The sequence below is a fragment of the Scardinius erythrophthalmus genome, assembly GCF_964197995.2.
Source record: "Scardinius erythrophthalmus genome assembly, chromosome: 22".
NCBI classification, from domain to species: domain Eukaryota; kingdom Metazoa; phylum Chordata; class Actinopteri; order Cypriniformes; family Leuciscidae; genus Scardinius; species Scardinius erythrophthalmus.
In genome coordinates, this window is record NC_138242.1 from 28,913,729 (window position 1) to 28,937,787 (window position 24,059).

Here is a 24,059-nt window from a genome sequence, read left to right on the forward strand (position 1 = left end):
TATATATATATATATATATATTTATTTATTTATTTATTTATTTTTTACTTTTTATAGTTCTTATCAGTTCCAAGGTAATTTTATTTTATGTTTTGCATTCATTTTTATTTAATAATTAGAATAAAAATAATAACTATTGGTCATCTTCTTAGTTTGAGGCCTTTTTGATGTTTTCTTCATGTAGAATAGCTTGCACAGATGAACTGTGCATGATAACATCAGGAATGTGTTTTCTGAGAGTAAATAGGGACGATTTTGATTTCACATTGAATTTAATGTATGCTAAATTGTAGTGATGTTGTAGAGGTCTGTGTCGTCATAGCAACGGTGTAGGTGGTTGTATGACATGCAAGTATAGAAGCAGGTGTGGCCTGCCGCAGTGTCTGTGTGTGTGTGTGTGTGTGTGTGTCTGAGAGAGAGAGAAACACACACACACACACACACACACACACACACACACACACACACACACATAGAGAGAGAGAATGATGTCTGTGTGGGTATGTTTGCAAACCTAAGACATAAACAGAGACAGAAATGTGATGAGAGGAAGGTGGGCTTGCTTGTTGTGTCGTCAGGGTGGGTCTTCATCTCATTTCTGAGCTACAGTTACTGTAACTAAAAGCCTTCTGCTGCTGTATGTGTGTGTTCTGACGTGTGAATTAGTGTATTAAGAAGTGGCTTCTGGCATTTGCGTTATGCTCTGATGCACACACTTCTGCTGGTCTTAGCGATTAGCTAAATAGTATCTCAGAACGACCTAGACAGCATTTTAGGACAATTAAATCGAACAATTGAACGTGTCTGGGCAGAAATGTTTTGTAGCCACTTAATTATGTTTTGAGATGCCACCAGTATGAGATGTCAAAGAAGCACTTTTTATGTTTTAAATTGGCTGTGTCCAAAATGAAAAATGAGGTATCAGGACGTGTCCAGATCCAGGGGTTGCATACACCCCGTCTAGCACAGATGTGCGCTACCTATCATTGTCAGTGATAATAACCCACAATCGTGTGTGTGTGATGGTTGGCTGAAAGAAGGAAATTGGTTTTGGATATAAAGTTTAAGAAAAGTACATTTATTTACAGTTGAAAGCATTAATATTTGCCTGGCTATTTCTAAAGGTCACATGATTGGTTTCAAGATCAGTAAATGTGATGTTGGAAGCCTGAAAATCAATTTCCTTCATGCAAAAAACCACTGTTAAGTCAATGGCCTTTGGTTTTTGACACAATCAAGAACTTTTTTTACCTTTTTGTATGAAATATGAGTATGAATATGTTTAAAAATGCTTTCTTGGGACTTCCTCATTGGTTCTATTGGCAAATAGCACCTGTCAATCACAGAGCAGAGTTCAAGTTTTTGAAAGAAGTCTCTTATGTTTACCAAGGCTGCATTTATTTGATCGAAAAATACAGTAAAAACAGAATTATTGTGAAATATAATTACATTTTAAAATACAGTAGTCAACATTTGAAGTGGAGAAAAACCTTTCATCAAAGTTATACATGAATTTTGAACAATACCCGTTCTTGTCTTAGGATAACTTTGATGAACTTTTTTGATCCACTTCAAATATTCTTTGTGTTGGAAAATATTTTAAAATGTAATTTATTCCTTTAATGTCAAAGCTGAATTTTCAGCATCATTACTCCAGTCTTCAATCTCACATGATCCTTAAGAAATAATTTTAATATTCTTATTTGTCAATGTTGAACACATTTCTGCTGCTTAATACTTTTGTAGAAACTGTTTCAGAATTCTTTGATGAATAGAAATATTATACATCTTTTGTAACATTATAAATGACTTTACTGTCAGTTTTGATTAATTTAACACATTCTTTACTCCAAACTTATCAATTCTAGTGTATGTGTTTAAATGTATGTAAGTTGCTGCCTTAAATTAAGTACAATCAACTTGTTTGGATGTTTAAGTCGTGTCAACTTAAATTACATTAAACAGACTTATTTTTGATGAGTTAAAGCAATGTAAAAACATATGTCATAACTTATTGATCATATATTTTTTTACAGATGCATTATAACTAATTACTCTTTCTCTTCTCTGTCCCTCTTTAATTCTCTTAGCAACCACATTACTGGAGTTTTAAGGTAAGATGTCTCTCCCTCTCCAGATGTATGTGCATGCATGTTTATCCGTGTTTCTGCATGTACGTTTATGTGGTTTAATGATCCTCAAGGAAAAATTTCAGATGCAAAACATCACAATATATGCGCACAGTGCACTAATACTAAACGATGCATGACAGAAAATGGCACTGAATGAATGAAGTATATGAATACTTCAGCTGGTCTATGAATGGTGAAACGCTGCTCCATCATTCCGGAATAACATTTAGCTTTAAAGCGTGCGCGATGATTCCTGAAGGATCCCCAGTCAGTGCATACTGCGATAAGCCAGCATCTCTTTTGGAACATTTTTTTGTGGAAACTACATGGCAAATTATTTATTTATAGACTCTATGCATTTCCTGGAAATCCACCTTCAAGACAAACTCCTCCACAAGGTTCCAGTGCACTGACTCACCTCTATTGTAAATGCAACCTACGACACATTGGGGACTTCTGCAGGTCTTCAAGATGTGAGAAGTGAGAGCAGCTCTGTATCTCCTATCTTTGGCATTGAAACAATGCTGGAACTCCTCCAGACCTGAGATATGCCTTTCACAGGCTCAGAGAGAGAGAAAGGACGGGTGTTAAAGAACCCTCCTGAGCATCCTGGGCCTGATTTGGTCAAGCCGTACAGCCTCAGGCTACGTCTACTATAATCCGATTATATTTGAAAACGCATTACTTTTCTCTACACTCTTATAAGTACAGGTTCTATGTAGAACTTTAAAGGGTTCTTTCAGGCATATACAACCTTTTCGTGGTTCCTATCATGGGACCATTTTATGGATTTAGTTTTAATAAGTTTTTAAACAGCTCCTAAACATACTCCCCTGATTTCACAGACAAGGCTCAAGCTAGTCCCAGACTAAAATGCTTTATTGAGCTAATTGAAAGCAACTTGCACTGAAATATATTAAAACACTGTCTTGACTCAAGATGCACATCAGTAATATTTACAGGCACGTTAATAAAAGCTTCTTAAATGCCCTAATTGAGGCCTAATCCTGGCTTAATCTAAGCCCTGTCTGTGAAACCAGGCCACTTTGTTTCTATAAAAAATTGAAATAACCCATTAAACACGAGTATTATGCAATTATTTGAGACATTTCTCCTAATATAGAGTTCTTTAAATATTATGTCAAGACCCCTACTATTTGATATCAGTTTGCTTCTCAAGTAAAGAATGTTTGAATATTTGTACTGGAAAACAATACAAAAATACTTGAATGAGAGCAATTGCATTTTAGATCATACATGTAATGTCGATTAAGTGCGATCTGGACACACCAGTAAGTGGTGAGATATTTTGCTATGATGGTGCCAGGAGAATAGCATGAGTCTGGTCTCTCGGGATCATCTCAGTGAGCTTTTATTTAAGTGATAATGTACATCCAGCCGGTTGTTATTGCAGAATAAACCCTGACGCGAAGCGGAGGTTAAATATTTTATTAGTTCACCAATCTCAAAACTTCCTTGAAGAAAAAACGTTCCTAGCAAGCGCATAGCGCTGACTTCAGTGACCCAGATGAGCCTGTGTTAGGGTTGTTATCGGGGAATAATAGTGTGATTGACCAATCAGAATCAAGTATTCCACAGGGCCGTGTAATAATGTTCTACGAATGCACAGTAAGATGATTTAATCATTTTTCAACGTTTCAGTGTGTAAAAGAAACTTGGAAAACAATAGTGTGGACTGAGAGCATTTTGCAATGAAAATGCCGGTTCCGGTTGTAACAAGATGAAAGTAGACATAGCCTTAATAGTGGAATTCAACTCCCCGGAGAGCTGAACGTGACAAATCTGAAGTGTTCCTGAGATTCTTTTGAGCAAAAAACTTACCTTCAGCTTTTTCTTAGTCTGCTCTGTCCCAGCAGACAATGTCTATTCCTTTGGATGACAATTGTAAGCTCTTTGACAGGTTCTGGTGTGTGGAAAAGCATGGCTCGCTTTAGTTAAATTGGCCCCAGGTGTAACAATGAGCTCACGGCATGCTGGACTACAAGAGAACTGTCCATGATGCTTTCATCGCTGTTGGATTTTCTCACATTCTGAATATTAATAGTGGATATCAATAATGAATAGATTTTTAAAAATTCAACATTTTATAATTAGTTGCCATTTAGACATTTCATACTGGGCAATTAAAAATGCATTTATAGCTGGGACAAGTGTCTTGCTCAAGGGCCCGGGGATGTGGCCGGTGATCTGGAGATTAATGCGCGGGTTTATATCGTACTGGGGCGCTTGTGTGCAAATGACCCGAGTTTGAGGGTCGTTTCTTGATCCCTGAATCCCTCTCTAAATTGTTTCCTGTCGACCACTGTCCAATCATGTTAAAGGTAAAAAATCCCATAAAATATTTTAAAAAGGACCCAGTGTTAGCAGGACTTATATCAGAAAGTAAGATACACTACTGTTCAAAAGAGTTCGGTAAGATTTAATGTTTTGAAAGAAGTCTTATTAAAGAAGAAGAAATATTTATTATTATTATCAATGTTAAAAACATTGTGCTGTTTCATTTTTCTTTGGAAACTGAAAAAAATAAAAAATAAATCAGGATTCTTTGATGAATAGAAAGTTAAAAAGAACATATTTAATTTTTTGGTAAAAATTTAAGTCTTTACTGAAAGTACTGTACTTTTCTATATATATAATATGTGAGCATTATGGGTGATAATCAGAGCGTGAAAAAGTTTTTCAGTCTTTCACTCTCATTAAATAAATTATAAATAATGCTAAATAAAGAATTGCTCTATCGTGGTGCTTGCATAAACTTAAATAATTAACTAAAATATTATTTAAAAAAATCTTAATTTAAAAATTATTATAATATAAAATTAGTGCACGTCTTGTTTTCTGTTGGTTGTACACAAGATAAAATGTAACATTCAGGCATGCATTTGTAATTAATGTATAAATGCTAATGTGCTGTATTAAAAAAGAAAGTAGAAAACACAGGACATTATAACCTATGTGTCTATTTTATATATATATATATATTGTAGTAAGTATAAACACGTCCACAGAAAGAAATAGCACTTTTTGGGAACAAAATCAGTCATAGTACTTTTACTGTGTTTAACGTACTTTTACGATAGTCACAATTAACTGAAAGTGAGAAAACGTAGCTTTAAGTGTTACTTTCCATAAAAAGTAATGTCACATTAGTATTTTGAGATTTATATACAGTACCAATCAAGTTTGGGATCAGTAAGATTTTTCTTTTTTCCTAAAAAAAATTGATGCATGCATTAAATCGATCAAGTGACAGGAAAAAAAAAAACATTTATATTTTATAAAATATTTCTAATAAATTCTGTTCTTTTGAGCTTTCTATTCATCCAAGAATCCTGAAAAAAATGGATCATGTGACACAAGACTGGAGTAATGATGCTGAAAATTCAGCTTTGATCACAGGAATAAATTACATTTCTAAATATATTCACATAGAAAACAGCTACTTTAAACTGTAATAATATTTCACAATATTTCCATTTTTACTGTATTTTTGATCAAATAAATGCAGCCTTGATGAGCAGAAGAGACTTCTTTTAAAAAAATAAAGAAAGGTAGTGTAAAAAGTGATTAGTTGACTTAACTTAAAAAAATCGAGGAAACCCGTTGCCTTGAAATTATTAAGTAAATAAACAAACTTCATGCTTAATTGAAAAAATGAATGTGGAATTGTCAAGTTCACATAACTTATTATATTAAGCAACTTTTTTCAATTAAGCATTACGTTTATTTACTTCATTTTAAGGCAACGGGTTTACTAAAAGTGAACTAAACACTTTTTACAGTGTGTACATGTATATTTTTTGTGCATTACACATTTGCATTATTGAATGAGCTTTCAGTTCTTTATATTAAATCAAGTCCCTACAGCTCTGACATACTGCACACAACTACAGTGCCCAAGATGTCAGTCCTGGATTAACATTTTCCTCCCATGATCAATCGATCAGTAGCCTTTGACTGAGGTGAACAAGTTTACATCCGTATGACAGCTGGATCAATATTACAAGGACTGAGTTCCTCGACTTCCCACTAGATGCTGTCTGTAAATCTCAGTTTCCAGGAAAAGTCCAGACGTGAACCAGAGTTGTCTGTCTGTCGGCTACTTTGTTGTGTGTCTGGTGTGGGATTGGGAGTGGCAGATGTTAGTTGTCATGAGCGAGAAAACTTTTATATTATACTATTTCATACTCCTACAGTATATAAGCCATAAAAGCCTGATCAAATATGATAGAATCTGTCTATTATTTGATATTTTACAGGATCAAACACTCCCTTGTTGTTGTCAAGTCAATAGCAATCCCTCTCTGGCCACATAAACACACACCCAGACTTCTCAATCAATGAGCGCTGTCATGTTGATGCTGTCATGCTAATTAATGTGTTTATTAAAGGGGAATGAGGTTAATTCACACTTATTGTGAAGCCATTAACCTGTAGCCCATAGAGACAGATGAGAGAATCAATGATGCTGAGACTTTAGCATTGTGCAGTCTCACCAGAATCATGTCCATAACTGCAATATATCGCCAAACTGGTACATTTATTTGGTTTTTAAATAGATGTTTGAAACTTGGAACACATTCCCGATTATATCTCTCAGGAGAATGGCATTTCAGGAGCGTTAACACCCATGGCATTCGGCATGGAGGGGCACAGCTGCAAACATCTGTCCTGTCAGTCAACACTTCACACATTCTGATTGGGTAGAATACTGATCTTAGCCATAGTCTTAGCCAATCAGAGGTGCAGGAAGATTGTGGTCAAGAAAGTTTCTTATGACTGCAACTTTCACTGTTATGTCCAGCCTCATCTCTGACCTCCACGTGTGCGTTACTAAGATTTAGAAAGCAGATATTGGTGTGAGTAGAAACATTTCCTCTTGAAAATTAGTGTTTGAATCACAGTTTTGATTTTTGTCTGTCTGTTAAACTGTTTGACAATTTGGATTATTATTTTAGGACATATCTGGAACATGTAAGCTAGCTTTTTTGTATTATATTATTTCAATTTTAGCTCTATGTTTTATTATGATTTGTGATTGAAAATACATTCTTTTATATTTTAAATATTTAAAATGTTTCTGTTTCAATATACACTGCTGTTCAAAAGTTTGGGCTCAATTTCATAAAACAAAAAACAAAAAAACAATTAATTATTTTATTCAGCGAGGATGCATTAAATTGATCAAAGTTGGCAGTAAAGAAATTTGAAATGTTACAAAAATTCAAATAAATGCTGTTCTTTTGAACGTTCTATTCATCAAAGAATTAAAAAATATATATCACGGTTTCCACAAAAATATTAAGCAGCAGAACGGTTTTCAACATTGATAATAATAATAAATGTTTCTTGCATCAAATCATATTAGAATGATTTCTGAAGGATCATGTGACACTGAAGACTGGAGTAATGATGCTGAAAATTCAGCTTTGACCACAGGAATAAATTAAATATTTAAATATATTCAAATAGAAAGCAGTTATTTTAAATTGTAATAATATTTCACAATATTATTACTATATTTTTGATCAAATAAATGCAGCCTTGCTGAGCATAAGAGACTTCTTTCAAAAATATTTGTAAAAAAATGTACACAATATAGTGTAAGTCTATATGAGTATAACAATAGCTATGAATTTAAGAATGTTTTCAAATTTGGTTTGTGTCCCTTTGGTTCAGTGACAGCAGCAGTCGAGCCGATATGATCATGTTATCAGCATGATTTGAGAATGTTTTTGCCTGCATGGGTTTCCTTTCACTACTTTAGAGCGACTCCACACACACACATCCTAATTTTCCCTAGACGGCCTTTTGCCTTCCCATCACAGAGGTATCATTCATTACCCTTGTAAAACTGTTCCTCCCTCTCCTGCAGGCCAGGACTCCTCGGGGCCCAGCGGGGCTCCAGCAACAGTCGCTGGGCGAGCAGGCAGGAGGGCGACTCTGTTATGCGTCTGCGGAGAGTTTGGAAAGCATGGCCGACGCTGAGCTGCCGCTGGGCTTCAGTCGCTCCAACATCCTCAGACAGAGTCTTCCACTGGCACGATCGCCCAGCCAAGCCAAGCTAAGAGCACCAGGTGGGATATACAGTGCCACATGTACACTTGTATGCCATTTTAATTCTGTTGTTTATGTTAGTCAAGCTTTCTTGCACCATGTGATTTTACTCGCTCTATCTGACCTGTTTTAAATGAGCTCAATTTTAATTGGCTAACCTCCATATAGGGTTTAGTTCACATTGTTTACGACATTAACATTAACGCTAAATACTGAGATTTAAACAAATGTTTTAAATTAGAAATATGTATTATATTACTTTTAATTGCATTTATTATAAAATTGCCAATTTTTGCATTTGCCATTTACCATACTATATTGCTTAAAACCTATACATTTTGTTTTAATAGTTTTTCATTTTAATTAATTGTAAGCAAATACTTCACATTTATTTAAAATTCTTAATCTATTACTGTTCAGAAGTTTGGGTTTTAAGATTTAAGTCTTACTTTCTTAAGTAATTCTCTATTCGCCAAGACTGCATTTATTTGATCAAAAATACAGTATAATTCGAAATATTATTACAATTTAAAATAGCTGTTTTCTATTTTAATATATTTTAAATATTTTTTATTTATTCCTGTGATCAAAGCTGAATTTTCTGCATCATTACTCCAGTCTTCAGTGTCACATGATCCTTCAGAAACATTTCTGATTATTATCAATGTTGAAAACAGTTGTGCTGCTTAATATCTTTGTGGAAACTGTAACATTATAAATGATGTAAACATTATCAATGTCTTTGCTGTAAATTTATTTAATCTTTGCTTTGCTGTATAAGAGTATTAATTTCTTAAAAAAATATATGAATGTTTTCTTATGCAGTTGAAATGCATAAATCTTAGACTGAAATATTGGTAAAAATATAGTGCATGATGCTATAGCAACATCAGTGTCATGGGGTTGATTCTCAGGGAGTGCATAAGCTGTCATTTGAATCCAATGTAAATGAAGTGTCTACATAAATATACATTTATTTTCCTGCATGAGCCATTTTTGCTGCTTAATTTAGATAAATGTTTTGGCTGGAGTTTTTACACTCTTAGCAGTTATGCAACTATCTAGACTGTGTCTGACAAAATCAATTATATACAGTTAGTTTGACTAATATGACTGGACAAGTGGCATTCAATATTTTGTGTAGCAGAGCGTTTCACTCTTGTATCTCTTCAGCTGTCTATTGTTTGTAACAGAGACTTACAGTTATGTGATAGTTTTCATTGCCGCTGTCCATATTGTTTCTGAAATGTCAGTTAGTCAATATTAAAGTCAGCATGAAACAAAAGTTGTGATAGTCTTTTCTTCCCACTGACGTATATCCGAGTGAAACGGCTTCTGGAACAAGAACAAATGTAGGGCGGGACTTGTCAATGGGGAATTGATTGGATGGTTGTGGTTTGCTATTGGTGGGTCTGATGTGAGTGACAGGTTGCCCCGCCCTCTCACCAGTAAACACATCATCAGAGAAGAGATGTCGCTGCAAGAGAGAGGGGAACTTATTTTGATTAAAGATTATTTATAATATATTAAAAAATAATTAATGATGTGCACGGATAAATAATTTGTTTATTAATAAATCAACATCAGACTCACAGTTGTGCTGTTGTATGGAATATCAGATTTAAACTAAATATATATGTTTTGTCTTTTTTCTAGCGGTGTTGTTTTTGCAGTTTGGTGACGAGACGCGGCGGGTGCACATCACTCATGAGCTGACCAGCATGGAGACGCTTCACGCGCTCATCGTGCACATGTTCCCTCAGAAACTGACGATGGGCGCGTTGCGTTCGCCCGGCACGGCTCTCCTCATCAAGGACGAGGCGCGCAACATCTTCTACGAGCTGGAGGACCCTCGTGACATTCACGACCGCTGCCTCATCAAGATTTACTGCAGAGAAGCTCCGATGCGAGACACACACTACAACGCACAGCACGCAGCCCACCCCGTACACCACGCACACATCGCCAACGGAGACCTGCGGGTGAGTGTGTGTGTGGGACAGTGGACAAAAACATCTGTTAGATGTGGAACAAACACTTTATCATTTATTTTATGCCAAAATGTAGGTAGCTAAAAACAAAAAAGAAACAACTATTTGGTAAAGAGGTTAAATAATGGGAAAAAAATATTCATAAATTAAGTGTTTTAAATATAAATTTTCTTCATAAATTGTTATTTATAAAAAAATAAATTCATGCTTTTTACCTTAAAACACAAAATTATATATATGCCTATCGTTAAAACTTGATAGTACCATTCAAGATTGGGGTCAATTTTTTTTGAAAGGAGGATTTATTAAATTGATTTTAAAAAAGTGTAAAAAGATTTCTAATTTCAATAAATGCTGTTCTTTTGAACTTTATATTCATCAAAGAATCCTGACAAAAATGTCATCATTTCATCATCAGCACAACTGTTTTCAACATTGATAATAATAATAAATGTTTCTTGAGCATCAAATCATCATATTAGAATGATTTCTGAAGGATAAAGATTTGATCCGATCAGATTTTTTCACAGAATTCAGCTTTGATCACAGGAATAAATTACATTTAAAAAAATGTTATATATAAATAGAAAACAGATTGTTTTTGATCAAATAAATGCAGCCTTGATGAGCATAAGAGACTTTTTTTAACATTGTTTTTCTGCCATTTTCACAGTATAATGAGATAAAGAGATGATGATCATGATGAAGAATCGGTTGTGTGTGTGTATGACAGAGAAAACATGCAGTAGTGCAAATCTGTTCTGATGCTGTGAATTTATCTTGTCATATGTCATATGCATTTACTTCATCCTGTCTTCCTCTTTTCCATTCTGTCTCCCTCTCCAGAGAGAGCTGGTGTACACCTCGAGGGAATCGTCTCCCACGCGTCGATTAAACACACTCCCGTCTTCCTCTTCTCCCTCTGGTTCTCCGTCACGCTCCCAATCCCGTCTTTCTTACACTGGTGGGCGTCCGTCCTCTTACGCGGGTCCGCATCAGTCGCCGCAGCTCCACCCCTATCAGCACCAACACCACGCCCACCAAGGAGGCCACGCCCCCCAGCAGGCCCACCCTGCATTTTGCTCCTCCCCAAGTGCAATTCTGGAACGCCGTGATGTGAAACCGGATGAGGAAATAACATCATCATCGAAGAGTGTGGTGTTGCTAAAAAACGAAGCGATATACGCCGACCCGTACACGCTGGTCCAGGATCCTCGGCTCAGCGTGGCCTCACAGCAAGCTTTGGCTTACCGCCGTGGATCTGTACGCTCAATTGGTGGATACCCTGCCGCGGCATTACAGTGTGAGCTCGAGGGCGCCCTCTACAGGGCTGGTGGTCCCATATACGCAGATCCATATGCCACTATGGGTTTCCGCACCCTACCTCCAGCCTCGCCTCAGAAACTGTCTGATGGCAGGGATCCGTACGGGAGTCATCCAGGACGAGGGTCCCCTGGGAGACATGGGTTTCGTAAAGATGGCACTGTGTACATAGAGAGCCCCAAGAATCGTCCGGGAGGACCACCTCTGGAGCAGATATGCATGCTTGGGGGCCCCGGAGGAGACGGAGGGCCGATGCCAGTGTACGGCTCAACATTACCTGGAAACGAAGAAACCAGGTAAGAGTCAATTCTGCTCTCCTGAAACGTCCAAAATAGCTGGTAAACTAGTCATACCACTTAAATGGGACATTTTATGCAAAATAATACATTTGAACATAAATGTGTGTCGGCAGTGTGTGGACACAACCACCCTATAATGGTAAAAATCCACCCACTCGTTTTTTTTAATGGGATTCTCTGGGAACGTAAAAAGTTTTGCAATAGAATGTAAAAGTTTTGTAAGCAAATGCAAATGCCAAACACAATTTTTCTTCCCATCTCAATTTTTTGTCCCTTTAGGACTTCATATTTCTTTGCTTCAACACTAATCTTGTATGTGTATAATGGTATTTGGTATTTTTAGAGATCGTATGGAGGCCATGGAGAAGCAGATAGCCAGTCTAACCGGACTGGTTCAGAGTGTTTTGACCCGTGGACCAGACAGCCCGTAAGAAATCTGATCTTCAGTTCAATACCGCTGAATATCACTATCAAACCTGAAACTTTTCAATGACGGTCAAAGCTGTCAACACTCATTTTAATGTGGTTCTTTTACTAATGCCCCTCTATGCAACTTATAAAAGCGTGTAAATGGTGTGTGTGTGTGTGTGTGTGTGTGTGTGTGCGCGCTCCATGAAGATGTGTTTAATATGTTTGTCTTGCAGGGAGAAGGCAGAAACAGCAAGCGACTGCTCTGCACCAGAGAGTGAGTACTATACTGAATGTGTGTGAATATGGCTTTAGCATTTGTGGCAAACACTGTTAAAATAGGGATGATCTAGACTAGAGGATGGAAAAAGTTTGAAATAAATACATCCGTTCTGACAGATACATAATCTAAATAAATAATGAATCAGTGTTGTCGCCTGTAGTTTTCTTCTTGAAAGCTCGGTATCTTTGTCCTCTGTGCATGTTCTACACAACACCACACTAACAAACGCTATCAAAATGAAAACAATGAAACATAGGCCTATCATATTAATGCTTGAACATATTAATGCATGAGCATTGTTCAGTTTATAAGGTTAATAAATTAATCTTATTGACATCAATATGTGACTGTAATGTCTCTACAAGGCCTGAACTGTTTGTGCTTTAGAATAGCTGCTACTAAACTAATTATGTTCGCAAGAACATTTAAGTGATGCGGAATAGGCGTATCAATTAACAGGTCATTAAATGAGTGAATCATGCATGGTGTTAATAAGACACAACTGTGCGGTGCGCTGAAGAATGCTTATCTAAACGATAGAAGCAGGCAGGCCTAGTCCTCGAGGACCGCAGGATGATCAGTATTATAATGATGCTCATTTGGATTGGTTTACATTAGCTAATGATTATTTGTGTTTTATGGCATTTGTCCATGACTGAGTTCATGATTTGAGTGTCAGTAATGTAAATTAATTAGAAAAATGTGTTAGTTCATGTCAGGTCTTCTAAACATTTAAACATGTAAACATTTTAAACCTGATTGAATACTGAATAAGAGACTGAATATTATATTATATTATATTATATTATATTATATTATATTATATTATATTATATTATATTATATTATATTATATTATATTATATTATATTATTAAATAATGTATATTTATTTAGATATTTTATTTATTTTTATTTATTTATTTAATATTTAAATTTATTTGAATAATGTATATATATTATTATTTTATTTATTATAATTTAAAATATATCTGACATGCTATTTTATATTATATTATATTTTTATAATAAATCTATTTTTATATTCCTATATATATATATATATATATATATATATATATATATATATATAATTTAAAATATTTTATTTATATTAATATTTATTTGTAATATTTTAATTTATTTATTCATTTTTATTTGATATTGTATGGTCTTTATTTTGTGTATTCATTATAATTTCTAATAAATCTGGCTATATATAGTATTTAATATAAATGGACTGACTTCCATTTATATTACATATGAAGTCAGATTAATTATTAATTATAATGAATACATTATTATATTTAATTATATATTTTCAAATGTTTTTTTATAATTTATGTTATATCATGTTTATTATTATAATTTATAATGAATATATTATATTGTAATAATAATATATGTATGTATATATTATATTTTATTTATTTATTATAATTTATTGTACACTAGAGTGTATTATTTTGGGACAGTTAACTGGTGATATTTTATTTATTTCAGCTGGAAGGTTTAGAAAGAAAAAAGGTATATTACTGTATGTCTGGTTGTCTGTCACTTTCTCGGTTTCCCCTACATCTGTTGCATTACAGATTGTGTTGCATTGCGATTTGTGCATTGCAATTTTGCGTCAGGAGTGTGTATAGAATGTTTGTTTTCAGGGATCCCAGATCCTGGAGTTTGGAAACCCTCTGTCTATGTATATACAGTGTTTATAAAAAGTATTCTCCTTCTTTGACTTTTATGTTTAATTAATTTCACACATGTTTTATTTAGAATTATAAAGCACTTTGTCTTGACAAGTGACAAATATTCTCAGTTAAATACATAATGATTATTATTATTATGTAGCACAAAAAGTCCAGTGAGGTGTACGCTTTTATAAGCACTGCATATATGTCTGTCTTATGGATTATCCCGGAATGTTTTTGTTGTTTGTGGAAACTCCCACTAACACTCTTGAATGTCAGTGTAATGTTTTCTCTTCATTCTCCAGTTCTTAAAAGGATCTAATACATCAGAGATTATATGACAGTGTGAATGTATATGCAAACATAAGGGTCTGAGTTTGAATGTATGTTGCATGAATATACAACGTATCGTAGATGGAGTGTGTACTGAGTTGTGTTGGGCTTGTTTTGGATGTGACTAATATTGTACAAATCAAAACAAAGAATCAGATGTCTTTTGTTGATCTGTTGTGGTTAATATGAAAATTAGACATTTTGAGTTTAAAGTAGAATGACTTATAGGCTTATGGATGAGCAGATTTCACAATTACAGTACATTTTAAATCAAATTTCACATGTCTTTATGTTTAATGTGTGACTTTTGCTGCTGTGGATTGGTAGTGTCATCACCGTCTGCGCCTCTGGCCCTGATGCCCCCCCCGCCCACTGGAGTCTGTCAGCCAATAGCAATGTCCCGTTCACAGATGCAGCTGCACCTCACTGACCTGCAGCAACACACACTCGAACTGCGCAAACAGCTCACACAACTACGACAATTACAGGTCTGTGCTTTTTTGTGGATTTGTCTTTTCTCAAAACTTTGGTGTGTATTTAATCAGATTTTATTTTTAAAATATTTAATATATTAAATTCTTTAAAATAATATATATTTATTCAGTTTTTATTCTTATTTATTAATAATAATAAATAGTATGCATATATATATGTATATATATATAGTATAATGTCAAATTTTTTATTATACATTTTATATATATATATATATATATATTAAATATTCTTTAAAATAATGTATATTTATTCAGTTTTTTATTTATTAATAAAAAGTGAATAGTGTGCATATATATATATATATATATATATATATATATATATATGCACACTATTCATTATTTTTAATAAATAAAAAACTGAATAAATATATATTATTTTAAAGAATATTTAATATATATATTTATGTAGGCTATTTTTTTAGATATTATACGTTTTGTTTATTTATTATAATTTTTTTTGCACTAGTGTGTATTATTTTTGGGGACAGCCGGTGTTATTTTATATTTAAAAAATATTACTTTTTTGCTGTGTATTTAATCTTGTGCATGTTGTAGGGAGGATGAAATTTCTTTCTAGATGAATCATGGCAAAACTTCTAACTTACAACGACATCTTCATTGTGGTAAAATTATTATAATTAATGTCTTAAAGGGGTGGTAAAACACGATTTCACTTTTCTAACTTTAGTTAGTGTGTAATGTTGCTGTTTGAGCATAAACAACATCTGCAAAGTTACAACGTTCAAAGTTTAAAGCAAAGGGAGATATTTGCTTTTAAAGAATTCAATTTCTAAGAACTACAGAAACGGCCAATAGGGACTACACGACATTCCTGTGGGCTTGCTGACATCACTAAGCCCAATATTTACATAAACCCCTCCTTTGGGAACACAATACATAGAGGGGGCGAGGCCATTTTATGTTGCTTTGGAGAAGAGTTGTTGTGGTAGTAGAGTGCCGTTGCCGCTATGCCGTCGAAACGCTGTTATTTTCACCCAGATTGCAGGTCCACTTTGTTCAGTCTTCCTAAGGACGGTTACAATTTATTTTTAACTCGGTCCCTCATAATTATAATCCAAATGTCGCTCTCTGTGCTGCACATTTTCTGGAGGAAAGCTTCCTCAATCTACACGAGTTACAATGCAGGATTCACACAACGGCTTGTCCTGAAAGATCGAGCAGTTCCAACTTTAAAAACAGAAGCTGTTGTTTACGAGCCACAACATGTAAGTATTATTTTTTCGTTGATGAGTTTTCCTGTAATAGTTTGTATTGTTAATTGTACATCGTAGCGAGCAAGTAAACGAAGGACAACGCTGTTTGTCTCCACAAACCAGTTTGTTAAATGCTAACGTTAATTCATACTTATCCGACAAACACATACAAACTTCTGTTTAATATCACCAGCGCAGCGAACTTTGAATGTTCGTGGTTGTTGTCGTTTATGTGATCACTGTAAATTATTCTTTGATTATAGCTTTTATGTATTGTTTATCTACAGGCATGCTAAACATGGTTTGTGTTTGATTTGGCTACTGTTATAAAGCCGATGTTTAGTGTTCGTATTGGGTTAATAGTTCCGGCGACAGATATTTAGCTACAATCGTTTTAAATATACAAAAGTAACAGTGTCATATAGCGATCACAATAGATCTGCAGTCTTAAAAAAAAAACATACCTTTCTGAAACGTCCTTTAACAGCCGTTCTTGAACAGGTTCTGCTCGATCCTCTCAACTAACATTCTCTGGGTCTGATTCGGGCTCAAACTGGTATGGGAATATTAACGCCGTTGTTTACTGAAGCACAAACTACCGGTGAGGTAGGGCGTTTCCGAAACAACGTGCACTTGGCGGTTAGCGAATCACAACACAGTGGTCCAGCAAACCAATCTGAGCCCATTGCGTATTTTTGAGGGCGGGGCTTCTTAGAACCAGGAAATCATCCGACCGTTTTCACAAGGAGGGACAGAGCAGTGTAGAATAATGGTTAAATATGTGAAAAATAATGCGAATTTTAAAAAACGAAGCATGAACACATGTTACAGTGCACCCCACAAACACAATCAAGCCTTCGAAAAAAGGTGCTTTACCACCCCTTTAAGGAATAAATCTGTTTTTTATAAATCATACTTTTTTGGAGCTTTACAGCCAATTGCATGGGACATGTATACTGTATAAAGTGCGTAATTTTAATATATCTATTCCTTCAAATCATATCTAACATTATTTTATTCATTCATACAAGCTTGCATGTCTGTGTGTGTCTTATAGCTGCAAAACCAGGATTCAGTTCAGGCGTTACTGAGGCAGACGGAGTCTGATTTGGGAATGTGTCTGATTGAGGCATCTCGGACACAAGAAGATCCATTACAGCGTCAACGTCTTCTTGTTGAAGAAGAGAGGCTACGCTATCTTAATGAAGAAGAGCTTATTATACAGCAGCTACAGTGAGCTCAAGCACTTGCTGAACCTCTAATGCTGCACACGTACTGAAAAACATGATTTATTTCCCCTGATGCGATGTGTTCCTCTGTGCTTGCAGTGATCTGGAGCGCTCTGTGGAGGAGATGAGGACGGGGGCGGGGCTTAACCATCATCTGGTGACAGAACAGGAAATAGAACAGAAGAGTCTGGAACTCAGGAGACTGGGAGAGACCGTCACTGACCTCAAGAGTGAGTGAGCGATGAAAAGGAGGAATCTGCACACAGTGAACTCAGTTATAAGCGTACAGATCCACACATTTATATCATTAGCCTGGTGTCATGTTTATCACAGAGACTCAAAAGAGTCGTTCATTCTGGAGTCAGACTGCATTTGGTTGTCCTGCATGTTTTTGATTGACAATAAAACCGATTCATAAGAGTCATCTGTATGACAATCGGACTACACTGGTTGAGCTATATGTTTTTGATTCACTAAAAAGAGCTGATTCAAGAATCAATTGTTCAGGACTCAGACTAAACTGGTCACGCTGGATGTTTTTGATTCACCAAAAAAACCTGTTTATAGCAGTCATTCGACCATGAATTGGATTACTCTGGTTGTGATGTATGTTTTTCATTGACTTAAACGAATCGACTCAAGAGTCATTCTTCCAGGAATCGTAGGATACTGGTTCCGCTGCACTAAAAAATGGCTTTTAAAAGTACTTCAGGAATCATAATAACTCATAAGAGTCATTCTTTCTTTAAGGAGTCGGACATCACTGGACGTCGCTTGTGCTATATGTTTTTGATTCACTAAACAGAACATTCATTCAGGAGTCAGAATACATTGGTTGTGCTGCATGTTTTTGATTCACTAAAAAGAGCTGATTCAAGAATCATTTGTTTGGAAGTCTGACTACACTGGTTAAGCTCAATATTTTTGATTTACTAAAAAGATTTGGATCTTAAGTATGAGCCTCTCAGGAATCAGAGTTTTTTTATTCACTAAAAAGAGCCGACTCATAAAAGTCATCAGATTACTTTGTTAACACCATAACATTTTTATTCGCTTGAAAACGGCTCATAATAGTCATTAGCTCTATAATAGAGCTACACTGGTCTCAATATATATATTCTATGATGTTCAACAATTTCTGTGTTTAGATCAGTTCCCCAATTTACAAAGTAAGATGCGTGTGGTGTTGAGGGTGGAGGTGGAAGCCGTCAAGTTTCTGAAAGAGGAACCGCTCAGACTGGAGGCCCTGTTGAAACGCTGCAGGAATATCACCAATACCCTAACCCTTCTACGAAGGTAAAACACACACACATAAACACTCACTCCTGCTCAGTTCCACACTCAAAGAATTCCTCAGTGTGTGTTTGTGTACAGGCAGGTATCAGAAGGTGTGTGGAGGACACCCGATGACTTCAGTAGTTCAGTTTCCAGCGCGAGTGATGCTGATTTCAGCAGGAGCTCTGATCTAGATCTTCTCAACAGCCCCTCTCTAAATCTGCCTGACCTAGGGTGCACCTTATCAGGCACTGCCACTCTCACTGCCTCCATGGGCACTAATACCACAAACCCTGGTCTAACGAGTGCCTCTAGTATAGGTAAACTCCACTTTTACATTCTCTTTGATGAACTGATTCTCATGCTGGGTAGTGCTAATCTGGATTACGTAATCAGATAGTTTTTTAAAATACTCATTATCAGACTACAGTTACTTATTGATTACATGACTACTTAATGTGCACAAAATAGCATTAAATTATTCAGAATTCATTGATTTTCCCTAATTATTCTTTTTTATCTTTTATTTTTTACTGTTCAGAAAGTCTTACAGTTTTGTTAAATTGCAACCACAGACTGGCCACAAGTCAGGTGACCATGTTAAAATGGACAATTGAGAAACCCTTGCATTTCCTTTCCCAACCCGAGTTTGGGAAACCCTGACGTAATGCTGTTGATGGCAAAACATTTCATTTAAATTTTTGTTTCTCTTTTTATTTTTTTATCAGTATTGATCAAGATTATACTATTCAAATAAATGTGATAAAAAAGTTAGGAAATCAAAAAGCTGTCCGATTATGTGTAATGTAATAGATACGTTACTAATTACAATTTGTATCATGTAATTTGTATTCAGTAATGGACTACAATTTGGAAGTAATCTACCCAGCACTGTTGATTTATTTAATTAACTGATATCTAGAGAATATGGAACATTTATTGGTTGATGGATGCAGGATAATTTGTTATTTAGTTAGATGATTGATTGATTATTTCATATTTTTTTTAGGAGGTACCTCAAGTCTTTCTAACGTGCTCGGCTCCGGCGTTGGTGCCACTCTGAGCAGCAGTGGTATTCCTGGAAGCACCACGTTGGGAAACTGGCTGGCAGGGGCCGGGGCAACAGATCCCCTCATGCCTGAACTGGACGGCACTTCCACTGGGGCAATAAAGACCAGCGGCCTGGAAGATCTGCCCATACGCAGAGAATCTGATAAAGGAGTGTCCGTGGAGGTCCGACTGGTAATGAACGCACTTATATTTTATATTAATGCTTGCATGGATGTCAGAAAGGATATTAATATTTACAGAAGGCTGTTTTTGAGGGTTTAGTAAAGATTGTGATTTTATTACATTTATAGTTGATCTCTTGTTTAATTTTTTGTTATTTTTAATGACATCCCTCTGGGTGGGACAGTTGCTGATCAATGTGAATCTGTGTACCATATGTGGGTGTGCGTCTTTAGGCTGCGGAGCGAGACTGGGAGGAGAAGAGAGCCAGTTTGACTCAGTTCAGCGCTCAGGACATCAACCGTCTCCTGGAGGAAACTCAAGCTGAGCTGATGAAGGCCATTCCAGATCTGGACTTCGCTGCCAAGCAGATCACCAAACCGGCCGTCCCGCCAAAACCCCAACTGTCCTCCCTCCCAGCGCCCGGTTCAGCATCCTCCACCCCCAGTTTAACTCCTGAACATCAGCCCAGCAAAATCCCACCAAAACCACCCAGCAAAGACGGCATCCCACGCAGGGGATCGGGTGAGATTACAGTATTAACCGCACCATGAACTACAACAACTTCCTTATGATTTTGAATTACAGGCTAATTATATTTTTAAAGCTTTTAAGTGTTTCTTGACTCGTTATGGATTCTCGCAATTGCAAATATATCGCTTGATTGCTTTATTAAATACAAAAACTTGTCTTATTTTGGAAAAAGAGCTTTATGATTTGATGATTAGGTTTATTGATTGATTGATCAGGGGAGCTGACCGTGCCACGGTATCGTACAGAGAAGCCGTCCAAGTCTCCGCCCCCTCCTCCTCCTCGACGAAGTTTCCCATCAGGCCTTGGGCTAACTACTAACAGCAGCGGAGAAGTGATCACCATAAACAAGAGTGTGAAGGTGAACAACAATTTTCAGTGTTTTTGTATAAAGCTTTATATCTCCTTAACGTTAGGTGGCGCTGTCTTGAAAATTTTAAGGCGCTTTAATGGCATACTATCGATTACTTGTACCAATCTTTGAACCAATGCATCAGTGTTAAAAAAATATAGATATTTATGACAAATTTCAAAATGGCGGACAGGTGATTCATCTGATCCTGGCAAAATCAAATTCAGCATGGCCCAAGGAATCTGTAATTTTTAAGATCTCATGTCCTGTAGGTGGCGCTGTTCCTAAATTTGGCATGTACCCTCAGATCATGGCACTATTCAAGTGTACCAAGTTTTGTTTTGATAGATTAAAGTTTTGCCAAGATATAGCATCTAATCTATTTTGGGTCAAGATTGTTAGTTTCACATCATGATATCATGATCTTTTGAACAGAAAAGGATATCAAAATTCTGGTCAGTCATTTCTTTGCAGCTCAGTCCAGTGATCATCTGAGCCAATTTTGGTAAGAATTAAACCAAATTTTAAGGAGAATTAGTGTAGTTACAAATTCAAATGAGCACTTTGGCTTTGTACTCGATCAGCTATTTTCTTTGCTGCATTTGTTAATATTGCTTGCACTTGATATCTTGCAGTTCCTGCATGTTTCTTAGATTGCTCTATTCGTGCACATGTTGTTTTTGTAGAAGATTGAGAACAGAGAGGAGGCTGAAGTACCGACCCAATCCCAGACGCCACCCATCAAACTGAGACGCCCATCGACCTCGGACGGGCCCCGACCTTCATCCACACCTCCGGTCATCGCCGCTTCTGGGAGGAAAGAGGATGAGGATGAAGATGAGAAGATAATGGCAGAGCTGGAGGTAAAAAGCTAATAAACGGCTGCCGAAAGGATGAAATAGTGTCCTTGTCACCATTTAGTGTGTGTATCTACATTTAGGAGCTATTTAGAGAGATGACACTGAGGTACAGAAACTCACTCCTGATTGGTCGGTTATTCAGTAAATGCATACGTAATCATTTTGATTGTTAGCTTTGCGAATAATGTTTTTTTTTTCATTCTTCTCCAAACCCAAACACGTCAATGCGCTAATCCACACACACCAACACGACAGGTGTTTCAGAGAGCCCCAGTGAGACTCAGGGTCACTGCTCAGGCCAAAAACCCTGCCGAGGTCACTCCTAACAGTGATGACAGGGCAGGCCAGTGGATCAGCAACTCTCTGTGGAGAGAGGTAATGTGTAAACTGCCAAACCTCTCTCTCAGGCCTTCCTATAACTTGAGGGTCTGAAGCTTACTAATGCACTCTGACACACAACCTATTAATCTGTCATCTCTTCAAGTCTTTAACCAGCTGTGCTGCTGCATGTTATTAGACAGCTTGAATGAAGTTTAGTAATAAAAACAAACTGGGAACTAAGTGGGTTTTTTAATTACTTGTTTCTTGACTCGTTATATCTAATATGTGAAAGTCTGTTTCCACCCCAGAGACTTATTTCTCTTAATTGCTTTATTATAATAGAGTAGAATATTAAATACTATACAATAATAATATAATTTAACTTAATAATTATAATATTTAATAATAATAATAATATTAAATAAAAGATTAATATATTTTATATATATATAAATATATATATTCTCTTAATTGTTTTATTTAATAAAATTACTATGAGATTACTTAATAAAGCAAGTAAGTATTAAGCAATTAAATATTATATAATAGTATTTTATTTAATAACAATATAAAAATAATAATAATGATGATTACGATTGATTATTAAGCAATTAAGTATTACGTAATTTCATATTTTATGATAATAATATTATTTTTAAATAATTTTATTCATACTTTTATGTAATGTATTCATATTTTATAATATATTATAATTTAATATAATTTTATTGTGCTTATTAATTTTATTAATCATCTTGTGACTTTAGATTTATACAAAAATCACGTATTTCCTCAAAGCAATCAGTAAAAACATGTTGTCAATAAAAGTATATAAATTCTGTAACTGCTAAAAGTACATGCAAATAATTATTAGCACTGTCATTATAAAAGAAATAACATTCTTTTCTTTATGAGCTAAGCTGATGGAATAAACAGCTTGATATCAGTCAAGGTCATCTCTTTTCCTCTCTCAAACTGTGCCTCTTCTGCACAGTGACAGTAATGTTGTGACACTGTAGTAGTGAAATCAATTTTAACAAGCTTAAAGTCTTTAAAGGAAAACTTTCAAGAGCCAAGAACAAACAAGCAACACAAAACCACGTCAGTTACTGCAGTCTAAATGAACTGTGCTTGCTCATCTGTCTCCACAGCTTTTCCATACAGTATATCTTTCTTACCTTTGTACTTCCCTCAATGTCACTCGTTCCGTTTACTGCATCTACAAGCCATTTGTTACAGAAAACAACAGCAGTAGTGACCAATAAATTCAGAACCTCTGAAGAAAACGTCACAGGTCTATTAGACAGTGTCAGTGTCACCTGATATATCCGGACAGCCTGTGTTTGTGTTTGTACTGTATGTGTGTATCTTGCTGCATTGTGAGGAGTACTACTAATCTCTCGCAGTGAAAGAAAGAGTGTAGAAGTGCGAAACAGTGCTAATATCAGCTTCTTTGCACACATGCAGGGTGTCAGTCAACACTACTACTGCTGCATGCTGGTCTATAGAGATTCCCTGTGCCTCTTTCTTTCATTCAGTTAGTGTTTCTATTTCTATTCCTTAGGCTCCGTTCCAAAACCTAGCGAACTGCGTCCACATATGCAGCAACCGAACCGGTCGCTTGTGGATCAGTGACTGATTTGAAATGCTCTTCATGGTTAGCGTTGCGTTCACACAGTTAATGCACCTCACGTGAAATGCAGTCTCGACTAATGCTCAGTTTGTACACATTTTACATGTAGTTATTATAGTAAACATATAGTACTATATAAAACAGAATGGATGGATCATCATCATCATTCATCATTATTATTATTATACCCTCTGGTACTGTTCGCGTGTCGGTCAAAAACGACCGTTTTTTTATTTTATTTCAATGACAAATGATTGTACTGTATTTTAGTTCGATAATATTTTTTATTTTTTGGGGATTTTATGGTTCTAAGTTATATTTATGCAGTAGTTATAATCCATTTATTCACTTTTTTGAGCATAGACCTGAAAATGCGT

The 24,059-nt window shown here is 35.6% G+C and overlaps 1 protein-coding gene across 1 annotated transcript in view; it reads left to right on the top strand.

The window, feature by feature from the left end:
- The window catches only part of srcin1b (SRC kinase signaling inhibitor 1b), a gene marked incomplete at its 5' end in the record, with an annotated part of 36,925 nt that overhangs the window by 4,220 nt on the left and 8,646 nt on the right, over positions 1-24,059 (top strand). Inside the window, 16 exons of the mRNA XM_081351997.1 lie at positions 2,091-2,114; positions 8,029-8,230; positions 9,867-10,192; positions 11,048-11,820; positions 12,167-12,250; positions 12,468-12,508; positions 14,865-15,025; positions 17,309-17,484; positions 17,580-17,710; positions 18,629-18,776; positions 18,855-19,075; positions 19,765-19,997; positions 20,222-20,510; positions 20,735-20,877; positions 21,555-21,731; positions 21,984-22,103. Of these exons, the coding sequence (XP_081208123.1) occupies positions 2,091-2,114; positions 8,029-8,230; positions 9,867-10,192; positions 11,048-11,820; positions 12,167-12,250; positions 12,468-12,508; positions 14,865-15,025; positions 17,309-17,484; positions 17,580-17,710; positions 18,629-18,776; positions 18,855-19,075; positions 19,765-19,997; positions 20,222-20,510; positions 20,735-20,877; positions 21,555-21,731; positions 21,984-22,103 (3,249 nt within the window). The remainder of the gene's footprint in view (positions 1-2,090; positions 2,115-8,028; positions 8,231-9,866; positions 10,193-11,047; positions 11,821-12,166; positions 12,251-12,467; positions 12,509-14,864; positions 15,026-17,308; positions 17,485-17,579; positions 17,711-18,628; positions 18,777-18,854; positions 19,076-19,764; positions 19,998-20,221; positions 20,511-20,734; positions 20,878-21,554; positions 21,732-21,983; positions 22,104-24,059) is intronic.